This window comes from Mobula birostris, chromosome 12 (assembly GCF_030028105.1).
Source record: "Mobula birostris isolate sMobBir1 chromosome 12, sMobBir1.hap1, whole genome shotgun sequence".
NCBI lineage: Eukaryota > Metazoa > Chordata > Chondrichthyes > Myliobatiformes > Myliobatidae > Mobula > Mobula birostris.
In genome coordinates, this window is record NC_092381.1 from 102,138,673 (window position 1) to 102,155,283 (window position 16,611).

The 16,611-nt window shown below is 42.0% G+C and overlaps 1 protein-coding gene across 4 annotated transcripts in view; it reads left to right on the top strand.

Annotated features, from left to right (window-relative positions):
- Positions 1-16,611, top strand: part of cop1 (COP1 E3 ubiquitin ligase) — a 149,915-nt gene that overhangs the window by 86,014 nt on the left and 47,290 nt on the right. For all 4 annotated transcript variants that reach the window (XM_072274390.1, XM_072274391.1, XM_072274392.1 and 1 more), the window contains one exon: positions 2,466-2,574. In XM_072274390.1, the coding sequence (XP_072130491.1) occupies positions 2,466-2,574 (109 nt within the window). The remainder of the gene's footprint in view (positions 1-2,465; positions 2,575-16,611) is intronic.

Genomic DNA, 16,611 nt, shown 5'->3' on the forward strand with positions numbered 1-16,611 from the left:
TTTCCAAGACCGCATATTGGTACAGATTATTTGGCTGTACTCTTACTATTTACATACAGACAGAGCCTAAAAAAACAAGGCTGCAGAGATCAAGACAACTTAAGAGGTGGTCATGGGAGACTTGCCTTGAGTCAGTGGACTGGCCTGTATTCAAGAACTCATCCGCGAACCAGAATGACTACATCAGTGTCATTACAGACTTTATTAAAACGGCCATGGATGTGTGTGTATGCACCCAGTTGTTCAGGGCTTACCCTAATCAGAAGCCCTGGAGAACAATGAAATCTGGAATTCGCCGAGAGCAAGATCAGAGGCATTCAAGTCTGGAGATCAAGAATACTGCAGGAGGTGCAGGTATAATCTCCAGAAAGCCATCTCACAGGCGAAGTGGTGGTTCTGCACTAGGAATCAACAAGAGTTGCTCGACTGCTATGGCAGGGTTTGAATGCCATAACCTCCTACAAAGTTAAATCTTGCGACATAGGGGACAGCAGAGCTTTGCGTCCAGACGAGCTCAATGCCTTCTATACTTGCTTTGATCACCAGAACAAGGAGGAAACATTGCACACTCCCATGACTCCTGAAGATCCTTTGGTCTGAAGATGACATGCGGATGGCCTTCCAGAGAGTGAATGCAAGGAAAGCATCCGATCCAGATGGAGTATCTGGCCAAGTTCTGAAGACCTGTGCTCACCAGGAATAGTGTATTCATGGATATCTTCAACCTCTCGCTCCAGCAGTGTATGGTACCCATCTGCTTCAAGCAGGCTTCAACTGTACCAGTGGCCAAGAAGATCATGGTAACATTTCTAAATGACTGTTGCCAAGTGGCACTTGCATTCAAGTGATGAAATGTTTTGAGAGGCTGTATCAACTCCTGGCTGAGTGGCAACTTGGTTCTGCTCCAATTTGCCTAACAAAGCAAGAGGTCTACAGCAGATATCATCTAATTGGCTCTTCACACAACCCCTTAACACCTGGATAGCAATGATGCGAACATCATGATGCTTTTTATTGATTACAGCTCACCACCGTCCCCTCAAAACTAATCAGTAAACTCCTGACCTGGGCCTTAATACCCCCTTTGTGCAATTGGATCCTGGATTTCCTCATTTGTGGACCCCAATCAGTAAGAAATGGCAAAAACATCTCCTTCACAATCTCCATCAGCAGGAATGTATACTTGGTCCTTGCTCTACTCTCTTTGCACTTACGACTGTGTAGCTAAGTACAACTCCAGCAAGTTCTCCAGTCTGTCCTGACTGAGCCCTGCTGTGGCATTTCCCTGACCACTCCCTCCTTTAATTCCTCCTGCGCTGTTGCACTTAAAACAGCAGAACCCTGGAATATTCAGCTGCTAGACCTGCCCCTCCTGCAACTACAAAGAGAAGGAGAAAAAAGCAAAAAAAAGGAGGTAGATCATAGTGGGTCAGAGAATTTTCTTTTCCTTTTCAGTGTGTGAGTAAAAAAGAATTCTGAAGTGTAAATGATTGTGAATACGTGAATGGTAGTGTGAGCGCCCTGTCCCAGTCCCCCTGAGGGGACTCTGGTGAAGTGCATGTTTGAGCATTATGTCCCAGGCCCCACAAGAGATGGGCTTTCAAGGACCATGTTTAGCCTGGGTGACTGCAATATGTCTCCACACTCTCTCTGATAGTTATCTTGGCTACTACCTGAGTGAGCTTTAACACAGAGAATCTGTGCTACTCAGTTCTGTTGCACAGGTTTTAACCCTTGCTTTACTGCAATTTCCACAGGTGCTGAAAAGTCTAATGAAGGTTTTACCAGGACTGGAGGTCTTGAGTAAAAAAGGAATGGTTAGATCGGCTAAATATTGCTATCTGGAGTATACTGTAGGAGGCTGAGGGGGCAACTTTAAAGAGGTTTACAAAATCATGAGAGACAAAGAAAGTGGATGATTTTTTCTAATGGTATGGGAATCTAACACGTATCAAGAAACCACTTAAGGAAAGAGGGGATAGATTTATAGGGGACTTGAGAGGCAGGTTTTTGGCACTGAAGATAATGGAATGAGCTGGCAGAGGAAGTGATTGAGGTAGGTGCACTTAGAAGACACTTGGGACATGTACATGCATAGGAAATGTTTGGAGAAACATAGGCCAAATACAGCTCAATACATATCTTAGCATTGATATGGATATAGGGCCTGTTCTGTGCCAAATAACTGACTCACTGGCCTTTCAGGTAGTCCCAAGATGTATGCAGTATGGTATAATTTTCACTATAAAATTACTGTTTAAAAAGGAGAAAAATGTGACAAAATATATTTTGAGGCTATATCAAAATTGTGTATCCATAATCATTAACAAAAGTCATGTTTTTTTACTCTAAAGCAGGATAAAGTTTTTTTTTGGTTGAAGTAGAAAGCTGTTGGTCTGAACAGAAATATATTTGTGATGAAATTAAGCACAAAGCTGCTAATGATTGTTCTGATTTGATTGCAGCTGTATCAGCTGGAGCAGCTATCATAAGAACTTGTTAGCAAGCAGTGACTATGAAGGGACAGTGATTCTTTGGGATGGATTCACAGGGCAGAGGTCGAAGGTCTACCAGGTACAGTAACATCTATTACATACTGCTGTCTATCTTCCATTAACAGTAGCATGAGCTGTGAAAGATGGTGTCATTTGTGAACCTTGGGTTTCATTAATCAATTTCACTTCAACTTGTCATGTGTGGGTTTTTATCACTAGGTGTATGTTAGGTTCTCTGTTTGGATGGTGCTCATCATCTAGTCTAAACCAGCCATTCATTAGACTGAACCAAAATGAAGGACCTTTTTACCATTTTTAGTGAAATATCAAACATCTAATGAAAGTAATAACAAGGCAGGTGAAATATGAAAAGAGGAACAAGTCTTTTGAGCTTTTGAACCTGATTTACTCTGCATTGAATTAATAACTGAATGCTGGGTGAAAACCATAACCTGCTTTTGCCCACATACCTTAAAATTTAGATTAACCTTGGATATAAAATTGGTATTTATAGAAGAGACTTTGATACTTGTACTTCTCTCTTGAAAGACCTAAATCAAAGGCTTTTGCTTTAACGGCAATAATTGCTATATGCCGAAGCTTTTTCTCCTCAATGTATCCTCATAACCTAACCCTGGGAGTCCAAAGAAAAGTGCAAAAAATTGAAGTGCAGTATATCTAAGGTCAGTATCTGCTGAGAAACAGTCAATGTTTCAAATTGGTGGTCATTAGATAGTTATAAATCCAGGTGGCAATTTGTTCAAAGTCAACTTATCCATCCTGAGATGCAGTCCACAGAACTGTTCATTTGGGAACATTTTACAATTGTAAAAGAGAAGTAACAGAGTAACAGTACCAGATTAATTGTGCAATAGTTGAGAAGGGATAGGGTGACATGCATGGAAAACAGTGTTCGGATGCCGTCACTGTCTGGGACATGCCCTCTACTCATTACAATCATTAAGGAGGTGATACAGGAGCCTGAAGACAAACGTGGTTTTAGGATCAGCTTCTTCCACTCCAGCATCATGTTTTTGGACAGTGTATGAACATTATCCCACTGTTCTCCTTTGCACTGTTTATTTTTACTGTAAATAGTAAGTTTTTAAATGTATTGCACTGTAATGCTGCCACAAGTCCATAAGACAAGAGCAGAATTAGACAATCTGGCCCGTCAAGTTTGTTCTACCATTCCATCATGGATAATTTCTTATCCCTCCAAACCCCATTCTCTGGCCTTCTCTCCCCCCCCCCCCCCCGCCCACCGTAACCTTTGATGCTCTGACGAATCAAAAACATATCAACCTTCTCTTTAAATATACTCAATGGCGTCCTCCACAGCCATCCATGACAATGAATTCAACAGGTTCACCAGCCTCAGGCTTATCTCTAAAGTGACGTTCTTGTATCCTAAGACTGTGCCCCCAGGTCCTAGACTCCCCCACTATAGGAAACAGCCGCTTCCTCTCTACACTCTATCTAGGCCTTTCAATATTCGATGTGTTTCATTGAGGACCCCCTTATTTTTCTAAATTCCAGTGAATAGAGGCCCAGAGCTATCAAATGCTCCTCATATGTTAAACCTTTCATTTCTGGAGTCATTCTTGTGAACCTCCTCTGCACACTTTCCAATGCCAGCATTTCCTTTCTTAGATATGGGGCATCACAGTAGCACAGTGGTTAGCACACTGCTTTCTGCCACTCCCTGTAAGGAGTTTATGCTTTCTTCTCGTGACCATATGTGTTTCCTCCGGGTGTTCCGGTTTCTTCCCACAGTCCAAAGATGTACTGGGTGGTAGATTAATTGGTCATTCTAAATTGTCCTGTGTTTAGGCTAGGATTAAATCAGGGGATTGCTTGGTAGCATAGCTCGAAGGGCCGGAAGGGCCTATTCTGCACTGTATCTCAATAAATAAATAGATAAATAAATAACTACTCACAATACCCCAAGTGCAGTTTGACCAATACCTTGTAAAGCCTTAGCATTGGATCCTTGCGTTTATATTCCAGTCTGCTTGAAATGAATACTAACATTGCATTGCCTTCCTTACCACTGACTCAACCTGCAAATTAGCCTGTAGTGAGTACTGTATGCGGACTCCCAAGTCCCTTTGCACCTCAAATTTCTGAATTTGTTCATTAAGGAAATAGTATACACCTTTATTCCTTCCACCAAATTATATTACCACACACTTCCCTGCATTGTATTCCATCTGCCACTTCTTTGCCTATTTTCTTTATCTAAGTCCTGCAGACTTGCTGCTTCTCAACACTGCCTGCCCCTCTATGTTTGTATCATCTGCAAACTTGGCCATAAAGCCATCAATTCCAGCATCATCTTCATTGACATATAATGTGAAAATGAACAGTTGCAACACCGATGCTGGGAGAACACAACTAGTCACTGGCAGCTAACCTCTACTTATATCTGAAAAAAACTTTTGGTATCCTCTTTTATAACATTGGCTAGCTTACCTTTATACAAATCCCATTTCCAGAAAAGTTGGGATATTTTCCAAAATGCAATAAAAACAAAAATCTGTGATTATGTTAATTCACGTGAACCTTTATTTAACTGACAAAAGTACAAAGAAAGGATTTTCAATAGTTTTACTGACCAACTTAATTGTATTTTGTAAATATACACAAATTTAGAATTTGATGGCTGCGACACACTCAACAAAAGTTGGGACAGAGTTAAAACAGTTCGTGAGAGAATTGTTAGTCAGTTCAAAAGGAACATTTCTCAACGCAAGATTGCAGAGAATTTAGGTCTTTCAACATCTACAGTACATAATATTGTGAAAAGATTCAGAGAATTCAGAGGCATCTCAGTGCGTAAAGGGCAAGGTCGGAAACCACTGTTGAATGCGCATGATCTTGGAGCCCTCAAGCGGCACTGCCTAAGAAACCATCATGCTACTGTGACAATTATAGCCACCTGGGCTCGGGAGTACTTCGGAAAACCATTGTCACTCAACACAGTCCGTCGCTGCATCCAGAAATGCAACTTGAAACTGTATTACGCAAGGAGGAAGCCATACATCAAGTCTATGCAGAAATGCCGGCGAGTTCTCTGGGCCTGAGCTCATCTCAGATGGACTGAAAGACTGTGGAACCGTGTGCTGTGGTCAGATGAGTCCACATTTCAGCTAGTTTTCGGAAAAAACAGGCGTCGAGTTCTCCGTGCCAAAGATGAAAACGACCATCCAGATTGTTATCAGTGAAAGGTGCAAAAGCCAGCATCTGTGATGGTATGGGGGTGCATCAGTGCCCGCAGCATGGGTGAGTTGCATGTATGTGAAGGTACCATTGACTCTGAGGCGTTATATTAGGATTTTAGAGAGACATATGTTGCCATCAAGGCAACGTCTCTTCCCGGGACGTCCATGCTTATTTCAGCAGGACAATGCCAGACCACATTCTGCACGGGCTACAACAGCGTGGTTTTGTAGACACAGAGTGCGTGTGCTTGACTGGCCTGCTGCCAGTCCAGATCTATCTTCTATTGAAAATGTATGGCGCATCATGAAGAGGAGAATCAGACAATGGAGACCACGGACTGTTGAGCAGCTGAAGTCTTATGTCGAGCAAGAATGGACAAAATTTCCAATTGCAAATCTACTACAATTAGTATCCTCAGTTCCAAAACGATTAAAAAGTGTTATTAAAAGGAAAGGTGATGTAATACAATGGTAAACATGCCTCTGTCCCAACTTTTGTTGAGTGTGTTGCAGCCATCAAATTCTAAATTTGTGTATATTTACAAAATACAATTAAGTTGGTCAGTAAAACTATTGAAAATTTTTTCTTTGTACTTCTGTCAGTTAGATAAAGGTTCACGTGAATTAACATATCACAGAATTTTATTTTTATTGCATTTTGGAAATTATCCCAACTTTTCTGGAAATGTGGTTTGTATTTCATCTTTCTTTATTGTGTTTTAGTTGCCATCTGTGGTTTCTAAAAGCTTTCCATTCCTCTAGCTTCCACTAATTTTTGCAACATTGTATGCCCTATCTTTTGTTTTAATGCTGCATTTGACTTCCCTTGTCAGCCACAGTTGCCTCAATCGATAAGACTACTAATTCTACTTTGGAATGTGTCTATCCTGCACCTTCCAAATTACTTTAAGGAACTCCAGCCTTTGCTATTCTGCTGTCATCCCTGCTAGTGTCCCCTTTCAATCAAACTTGCCCTGCTCCTCTCTCCTGCCTCAGTAGTCTCCTTTACTCCACTGTAATACTGATACAAATGATTTTATCTTCACCCTCTCAAACTGAATTCTATCATGATCGCTGTCTCCTCAGGGTTCATTTACCTTATGTTCCTTAATCAAACTTGGTCCATTACCTACACCTGTAACCCCCAGGTTCACTGGGCTGCGTTAGTCTAGGGGAAGACAGTTGCCGCCCCCGCCAAACTGGTGAAATCTCGTTTGAGTGGATGCTGTGTGATGTTTTCCCCGTTACAAATCAGCACCACGAAATAACTGACAGTACACCATATGCAATTAAATGACTTGGCTTTATAATTCTTAATTGACTATAGGGTTAGTAAAGAAAAGGGCCAATTTTAATGTAACAGTCTGAGTTGCACCTTGAAGCTCATGATTTTCCCATCCATTTGTTCTCCATCGATTTCTCCCTAGCGTTGTCGACTCCTGACCCCATTTCACGTCCACTCGGTCCTGCAGTCTAAGTCCTCTCCGTTCTGGCATCTTCTCTCTCCATCTTTCGCCCAACACAAGCCCCACAAATACCTCACTCTTGGGCACACAAGAAAGAAAAAAACATTCCCCTCATTGGATGGCATTCTAAATTCCAAAGCTCCTGTTATCTCTAGTCGTAGCCCAAGCACTGCTGCTACAGAGAAACCATTACATTAACAGTGAAATCTTTCCCAGGGTGTTATACAGACTATCCAGAATAGCCTTTTCCCTTATGGAAAAGGGAAAAGCCACAAGCTGCTCTAGAAAGCCATCCTGTAGGCATTTTGAAAATTCCTCCCTTTGGAATCCAGCACCAAATGGATTTTTCCAATCTACCTATACTTTGAAATCCCCATAACTCATGTAACATTGTCCTTTTTACATGCTTTTTCTATCACTTATAATTTGAATCCCAAATCCTGGCCACCATTTGGAGGTCTGTATATAGTGGTGCTAGAAAGTTTGTGAACCCTGTGGAGTGGTGGGTGCGTGGAATACACTGCCAGCAACGGTGGTAGAGGCGGATACAATAGGGTCTTTTAAGAGACTCTTAGATAGGTACATGGAGCTTAGAAAAATAGAGAGCTACGCAGTTGGGAAATTCTAAGCAGTTTCTCGAGTAGGTTGCATGTTCGGCACAACATTGTGGGCTGAAGAGCCTGAAATGTGCTGTGGATTTGTATGTTCTATGTTCTAATTTTCTCTATTTCTGCATAAATATGACCTAAAATGTGATCAGATCTTCATGCAAGTCCTAAAACTAAATAAGGAGGACCCAATTAAATAAATAACGCAAAAAAGTTGTACTTGTTCATTTATTTATTGTGAAAAATGATTCAATATTACATGTACTTGTTGGAAAAAGTAAGTACGTGAACCTCTAGGGTAATGCCTTCTACAAAAGCTACTTGGATTCAGGTGTTCCAATGAAAGAGATGTGATTAGAGGTGTGGGTTGTAGAGGTGCCCTGCTCTTAAAAAAAACAAAGACACACCAAGTCAGGTTATTGACAGAGCCTACTCTTCTCAAGAAAAATCTATTCGTGTACACGATGCATGAAGCTGGAAAAGGCTACAAAAACATTTCTAAAGACCTGAATGTTCTGTCAGTCCATAGTAAGAGGAATTCTCAACAAATGGAGGAAACTCAGTACAGTTGCTACTCAGCTTAGGAGTGGGCATCCTGCAAAGATCACACCAAGAGCACAATGTACAAAGCTGAAGGAGGTGAAAAAGAACCTAAGGGTAACAGCAAAAAAAACCTACAGAAATCTCTGGAACTTGTCGAATTCTCTGCTCATGTGTCTACTATAAGAAAAACACTGAAGACTGGTGTTCATGGATGGGCACCATGGAGGAAACTACTGCTCCCCAAAAAAAAAAAAAAAATCATTGCTGCGCATTTCAAGTTTGCAAAAGACCACCTGGATGTTCCACAACACTTGGACAATGTTCTGGACAGCTGAAACAAAAGTTAAATTTTTGGCAGGAATGCACATTGCCATGTTTGGAGGAAAAGGGGCATTGCACACCAACACCAAAACCTCATCCCAATTGTGAGGCATGGTGGAAAGAGCATCATGGTTTGGGGCTGCTTTGGTGCCTCAGGGCTTGGACAGCTTGCAATCATTGAGGGAACAATGAATTCAAAATTGTATCAAGACATTTTCTAGGTGAATGTCAGGGTAGCAGTCTGTCATGTGAAGCTTAATAGAAGTTGGATAATGCAACAAGACAATGACTTAAAAGACGAGTAAATCAACAACAGAATTGTTTAAAAAGAAGAAAATTTGGAATGACTGATTCAAAGTCCTGACCTTAATCCTATAGAAATGTTGTGGAAGGACCTGAAGCAAGCAGTTCATGCAAGGAAGCCCACCATCCATCCCAGAGTTAAAACAGTTTCATATGGAGGAATGGGCTAAGATCCCCCAAGCCAATGTGCAGGACTGGTCAACAGTTACTGGAAATGTTTGATTGATATTATGTACAAGGGTGTCATACCAGTTACTGAAAGCAAAGATTCACATACTTTTTTCAACAAATACATGTAATATTGGATCATTTTTCTCAACAAATAAATGAACACGTATTTCAGCAGATGGAGCAGATGAAGTGGTCCCCCAGTTTACGAAGAGTCTTAGCAATGTAGAGCAGGCTGTATTAGGAGCACCGGACACAATAGACTACCCCAGCCGATTCCCAGGGGAAGTGTTGCCTCACCTGGAAGGACTATTTGGGGCTTGAATGAAGGTGGGGAGAAAGTGAATTGCCACTTGCATGGATAAGTGTCAGAAGATAGATTAGTGGGGAGTGACGAATGGACAGGGGAATCATGGAAGGAGCAATTCCTGTGGAATGTTCGGGGGGGTGTAGGTAAAGATGTGTTTGGTGGTAGGACCCTTTTGGAAATGGCGAAGTTATGGAGAATGATGTGTTGGATGCAGACACTCGTGGTGGTAGGGAAGGACAAGAATAACTCAGCATTGTTATGGCGGCGGGAAAATGGCATCAATGCAGACATTTGGGAAATAGAGGAAATGTGGGGAGGGCAGCATCAGTGGTGGAGGAAGGGAAGTGCTGCTCTTTGAAAAAGGACATCTCTGATGTCCTGGAAAGGAAAATCTGGAAATAGATGTGGCAGAGTTGAAGGAATTGAGGAAAGGGTATAGCATTTTTTACAGGAGACAGGGTGGGAAGAGGTATAGTCGAGGTAACTGTGGGATTCAGTAGGTTTATATTAGACAGTTTTTCTCCAGAGATGGAGAGGGAGGGAGAGATTGAGAAAGGGTGGGAGAAATGGACCAAGTGAATTTAAGAGCATGGCCCTTAAAGAAGTTGGAGGCAAAATTGATGAGCTCAGCATCGGTGCATGAAGCAGCATTAATGGAGTCATCAATGTAGTGGATGAAGAGTTGGAGAGCATTATTGGGGAAGGTTTGGAACAGGGTCTATTCTACAGAGCCTTTGAGAAGGCAGGCATAGCTGGGGCCCATGTGGGTGCTCATGTTTAGTCCTCAAGTCTGGAGAAAGTGGGAGGAGTGATAGGAAAAATTATTGAGGGAGAGCACTATTTTTTGCCAGATGTAGGAAGATTGTGGTGAAGCTGGTTGGTTCTTTTATTGAAAAAGAAGCAGAGACCTTCAGTGTCTTCTTGATGGGGGATAGAAGTGTAGAGGGAGTTGTAGTGGAACAGTCCTTTCAGCCCATGATGTCTGTACTGAGCATAATGCCATTCAAAGCTAATCCCATCTGTCTGCACATGACCTGCATCCCTCTATTCCCTACTTGTTCGTGTGTACAGTGGCATGCAAAAGTTTAGGCACCCCAGTCAAAATTTCTGTTACTGTGAATAGTTTAGTGAGTAGAAGATGAACTGATCTCCAAAAGTGATAAAGTTAAAGATGAAACATTCTTTTCAACATTTTAAGCAAGATTAGTGCATTATTTTTGTTTTGTACAATTTTAGAGTGGAAAAAAGGAAAGGAGCACCATTCGAAAGTTTGGGCAGCTTAAGAGATTTGAGCTCTCAGATAACTTTTACCAAGGTCTCAGACCTTAATTAGCTTGTTAGGGCTATGGCGTGTTCACAGTCATCGTTAGAAAGGCCAGGTGATGCAAATTTCAAAGGTTTATCAATACCCTGACTCCTCAAACCTTGTCCCAACAATCAGCAGCCGTGGGCTCCTCTAAGCAACTGCATTGCACTCTGAAAATTAAAATAAATGATGCCCACAAAGCAGGAGAAGGCTATAAGGAGATAACAAGGTGTTTTCAGGTAGCCGTTTCCTCAGTTTGTAATGTAATTAAGAAATGGCAGTTAAGAGGAACAGTGGAGGTCAAGTTGAGGTGTGGAAGACCAAGGAAACTTTCCAAGAGAATTGCTCATCATAGCATTGCTCGAAAGGCAAATCAAAGCCCCCGTTTGACTGCAAAAGACCTTAAGGAAGATTTAGCAGACTCTGGAGTGGTGGTGCACTGTTCTACTGTGCAACGACACCTGCACAAATATGAGCTTTGTGGAAGAGTCATCAGAAGAAAACCTTTCCTGCGTCCTCACCACAAAATTCAGCGTCAGAAGTTTGTAAAGGAACGTCTAAACAAGCCTGATGCATTTTGGAAACAAGTCCTATGGACTGTTGAAGTTAAAATAGAACTTTTTGACCGCAATGAGCAAATATATGTTTGGAGAAAAAAGGGTACAGAATTTCATGAAAATAACCCCTCTACAACTGTTAAGCACGGGGATAGATCGATCATGCTTTGGGCTTGTATTGCAGCCAGTGGCACAGGGAACATTTCACTGGTAGAGGGAAGAATGAATTCATTTAAATACCAGCAAATTCTGGAAGCAAACATCATACCGTTTGGGGAAAGAAAAAGCTGAAGATGAAAAGAGGATGGCTCTACAACAGGATAATGATCCTAAACACACCTCAAAATCTACAATGGACTACCTCAAGAGGTGCAAGCTGAAGGTTTTGCCATGGCCCTCACGGTCCCCCGACCTAAACATCATCAAAAATATGTGGATAGACCTCAAAAGAGCAGTGCATGCAAGGCGACCCAAGAATCTCACAGAACTAGAAGCCTTTTGCTAGGAAGAATGGGCGAAAATCCCCCAAACAAGAATTGAAAGACTGTTAGCTGGCTACAGAGAGCGTTTACAAGCTGTGATACTTGCCAAAGGGAGTGTTACTAAGTACTGACCATGCAGGGTGCCCAAACTTTTGCTTTGGGCCCTTTTCCTTTTTTGTTATTTTGAAACTGTTAAAGATGGAAATAAAAAAGTAATCTTGCTTAAAATATTAAATGTGTCATCTTTAACTTTATGCCTTTTGGAAATCAGGTCATCTTTTACTCGCTTAGCTATTCACAGTAACAGAAATTTTGACCAGGGCTGCCCAATCTTTTGCATGCCACTGTATATCTAAATTGTTAAACAATTATAGTACACCTGCTTACACCATCTCTCCTGGCAGTGCATTCTACTATTCTGTGTTTTTTTAAAAAAAAACATGCATCATAAATGTCCTTTAAACTTTTCCCTTCTCACCTTAAAGATATGTCCTCTAGTATTTGATATTTCTTCCTTGGGAAAAAGTTTCTGACAATCTACCCTCTCTGCTACTCTCTTAATTTTATGTACTTTCAGTGATTGAGAGAAAGCAATCCAAATTTGTATAACCTCTTGTAGCTCGTATTCTAAATGTCCTGGTGAATCTTTCTGCACCCTCCAGTGTCTGTGCATCCTTCCTGTAAAGGGGTAACCAGAACTTTAATCTTCACACTTGGTACACTAGGATGGGAGGTGTGCTTATCCTGTAGGACATGGGAGATCAGGAGAACTTCAGTGTTGCTGAACTCCCATTGAAGGAAGTGTGTCCTGCTGCAGCTCTTGTTTAATGGAATAAATGAGCTGCAGTGGAACTGGGCACACTTAAGATCATCTGTGATGTTGAGAGCACCATAGAGTAAAAACAAATCATTGTGGATCCCTTGGCTTCAGAAAGGCCACCAAGAAAGTTAGAGGGGGTAGATTATACAATTTTCCCCTTGAATATAATTTGCTGTTTTGGACACCGCATGGGTAGAGGACCGCTAGGTCTGATACTGGCTTACGGGCAGACAGGAGATTCTGTGGCAACAAAAGGGACTCAGATGGTGTGTTGTTTCCCTGATGCCAGGGTCAAGGATGTTTCAGAGCAGCTGCAGACCATTCTCAAGGGGGAGGGGGAGTGCCCAGAAATCATTGTGCACATTGGTTCAAATGACTGGGTATAATAAGGGATGAGGATCTGCAGAGTGGATATAGGGAATTAAGAAAAGGGACATTGGCTTGTAATCTCTGGCTGTGTACGTATATCAACTGATGCTTCTGGACACATCTTCAGTGATGTTCAGTGTTATAAGTAAAGGTAAGAATAGGAAGATGTGGCAAATGAATGTATGGCTGTAAATTTAGTGCAGGGGAAAGGATTCAGACTTGGACTATTTGGATTTCTTCGAAGATGAAGGTAACCTGTAGAAAAGGACCAGGTGGCACCTGAACTGGAGGGGTACCCATGTCTAATGCTGCTATGGACAGTTTAAACTAAAGTTGTAGGAAGTTGGGATCAAAAACAAAGGTGAAGCAGATAGAAGGCTAAAAGTTGAGACCGAATTCAATGATCCTAAAGTCAGTAAACAAGATGGACTGCAGCATGGTAAGGAGCAAGGAAACACCGTTGGATTCGATTGCATTTATTTTGATGAAAGATGCCTGACAGGTAAGGTGGTTGAATTCAAGGCACAGAGAGCTACATTGGACTGGGATATTATAGCCATTACAGAAATTTGGCTAAGAGAGTGACAAGATTGCCAGGTAGATGTTCTGGTGTACAAGTGCTATATAGGTGGGATAAAGAGGGAGTTGCTTTTCTAATTAAGCATGTGAAGGCAGTAGTCTGAGATGCAATAACAGAGGAATCATCCAGTGAGGCTCTATGGGTGAAGCTGAGAAATAAGCTCAAGTTTTATTCACCCATTCATGAAATAGCCAAATAGCAGCGTTCCTCCTGAGCCAAGATGCAAAACACATAGAAAACAGCATACCACAGGTAGTAAATGGTTATGATTTCAGAAAAACATGCAGCCACAAGGAAAAAAAGTATATAGCCCAGGTCCCTGAGTGGCATGACTAGATTGGCCTGGTCCAGCTTGTGTTACACTGAGCAGACACTGGTGAGTAGCGCCTACAAGAGAGACCAGCCTCATAACCCGATACGGGTTCCAGCACACCCACAGTGGCCCCTACCCCCTCCCACACCTTCCCGGCTCTCCTCCCATGGGCAGTTTGAATAGGTAACACCGCAGCCTCAGACTTGTCCTCGCCATAACCAAAGCAATGTAGCTGTCCCACCTTTTGTCTCACCAATGAATCAATGAACTAGACTTGTAGTGTTCTAAGTTACCGATGTCCAACAGGGTCTTGCAATCAGAATAAATACATTCACAACAATCACTCATTCAACAAAGGAGGGAGGAGAAGAAGGCGGCACGATGCAGCTCGCAGCGGCCACTCCGGTGGTGATGTCTGTAATTTGTCAAGTAGGGTGCCGTGCATAATCCTGATTTGATGGAGATGGATGTGAGATCACAGAGGAACGTCTGGTGAAACTTCTGAAATGATTGCTTTGCTGCTGCTGCTACTGTGTGGTCCAGAATCTCCGGAGAGGAAGGCCCCGAGTCCTCGGCTTTGCTTGTTGCTCAGAGGCCGGGGCAGGGTCGAAGCGCTTGGCAGAGGATGGTGCTCGGAGGGCAGTTCAGAGGCTCAAGGTTTTCGGATGGACTCAGAGTCCGCTGCGGTCAGATGCTTCCAATGGTGCTGCATTGGCAAGTTTGCAGCGCTGGAGGTTCATGGCAGAGAGATGTCTGCATGAGATGACGAGGCTATCGGGACTTTGAGACTTTTTTTTTTACCGTGCCCATGATCTGCTCCTTATCGAATTACGGTATTGCTTTGCACTGTTGTAACTATATGTTATAATTATGTGGTTTTGTCAGTTTTAGTCTTGGTTTGTCCTGTGTTTCTTGTGATGTCATCCTGGAAGAATATTGTATCATTTTTTAATACATGCATTTTCTAAATGACAATAAACGAGGACTGAGTGTCCTCATAATCTAATCTAATCAACTTGTTGGATCGTGCACTCTCTCAGCACAACATTACACAGCAAGTCTAGCAAATTACACAGCAACGGCAGCTCCATTGCTGTTGATGGGATAGCCCTGCTGTGCTTGATGTCCTTGGTATCCAGCAGTGACTGACAATGGTAAAAAAACACAGATAAAATGAACAATTACACCTTTGATTGGACCTGGAGAGGCAGCACTTTGGGACAGGTGATTAGAATCATATTTGTTATCACCGACATGTCATGAAATTTGTTTTGTGGCAGCGGTACAGTGTAATACATAAAAAATACTATCAGTTGCAATGAGAAATATTAAAAAAATAAGTTGTGCAAAAATTGAGGTAATGTTCATGGTTTGTTCAAAATCTGTCTTGTATGGTGAAGGTCCTTAATGATGTAAATTAGTCATGGTAAGGGACAGATCTAGTCCATGAATTAAAGTTCAAAAATTGGGGCATGGCAAATTTTGATAGTATTAGACAGGAATTGAAAAAGTTGATTGGAATAGGCTGTTTGCAGCCAAAAGGACACGTGGCAAGTAGAAGACTTTTGAAAGTGAGTTATCAAAACTTCAAGATCTGCATGTTCCTGATGGAGTGAAGGGCAAGGCTGGCAAGAGTAGTTAACCCTTGATGGGTGGTATGGATATTCTTGTCAGGAAAAATGAGGCAAAGGTCAATTACAGGCAGTTTGGATCAAGTGAATACCTGGAGGAGTAAGACTGTAAGGCATTGAAGCAGAATTCAGTCACTTGGGCGGTTGAGTCTGCTCCAACATTCCATCTTGGGTGATTTATTATCCCTCTCAGTCCCATCCCCTTGCCTTCTCCCCGTAATCTTTGATGCCCTAACCAAGAACCCATTAACCTCTGCTTTTTCACAGATTCACCATCCTCTGGCTGAAGAAATTCCTCCTCAGCTCTGTTCTAAATGGACATCCCTCAGTTCTGAGGTTGTGCCCTCTAGTTGTAGACTCACCAACTATAGGAAATATCCTGTCCACATTCACTCAGTCTAGACCTTTCAATATTCGATATATTTCAATTAGATCCCACCTTGTTCTTTTAAACTCCAGCAAGTACTGGCCAAGAGCCATCAAACACTCCTCATATATTAATCTTTTTATTCCTGGAATCATTCTCGTAAACCTCCTCTAATGTCAGCACATCTTTTCTTAGGTAAGGAGCCCAGTAATGTTTACTGTACAGTGTGACCAATGTCTTCTAAAGCCTCAGCATCACATCGTTGCTCTTATACTCTAGTTCTCTGGAAATGAATGCTAACATTAGATTTGACTTCCTTATCATTGATTCAACCGGCAAATTAACCATTAGGGGCAAGGACTCCCAAGTTCCTTTGCACCTTTGATATTTTACTGTTCTGCAGATTTAGAAAGCAGTCTGTGCCTTCATTCCTTCTACCAAAGTGCATGGCTATACACTTCTCTACACAATATTCCATCTGCCACTTCTTTGCCCATTCTCCCAATCTGTCAAAGTACTTCTGCAGACTTCCTACCCATCATCCAAATCGTTGACATATAACTTGAAAAGAAGTATCAATACCAACCCTTATGGAACACCACTAGACAGTGGCAGACAACCAGAAAAGGCCCCCTTTTATTCCTACTCTTTGCCTCCTGCCTGTCACTGAATCTGATTTCCATGCCAGTATTTTTCCTGTAATATTATGGGCTCTTATCTTGTTCTGCGGCCTCGTGTGGCATCTTGT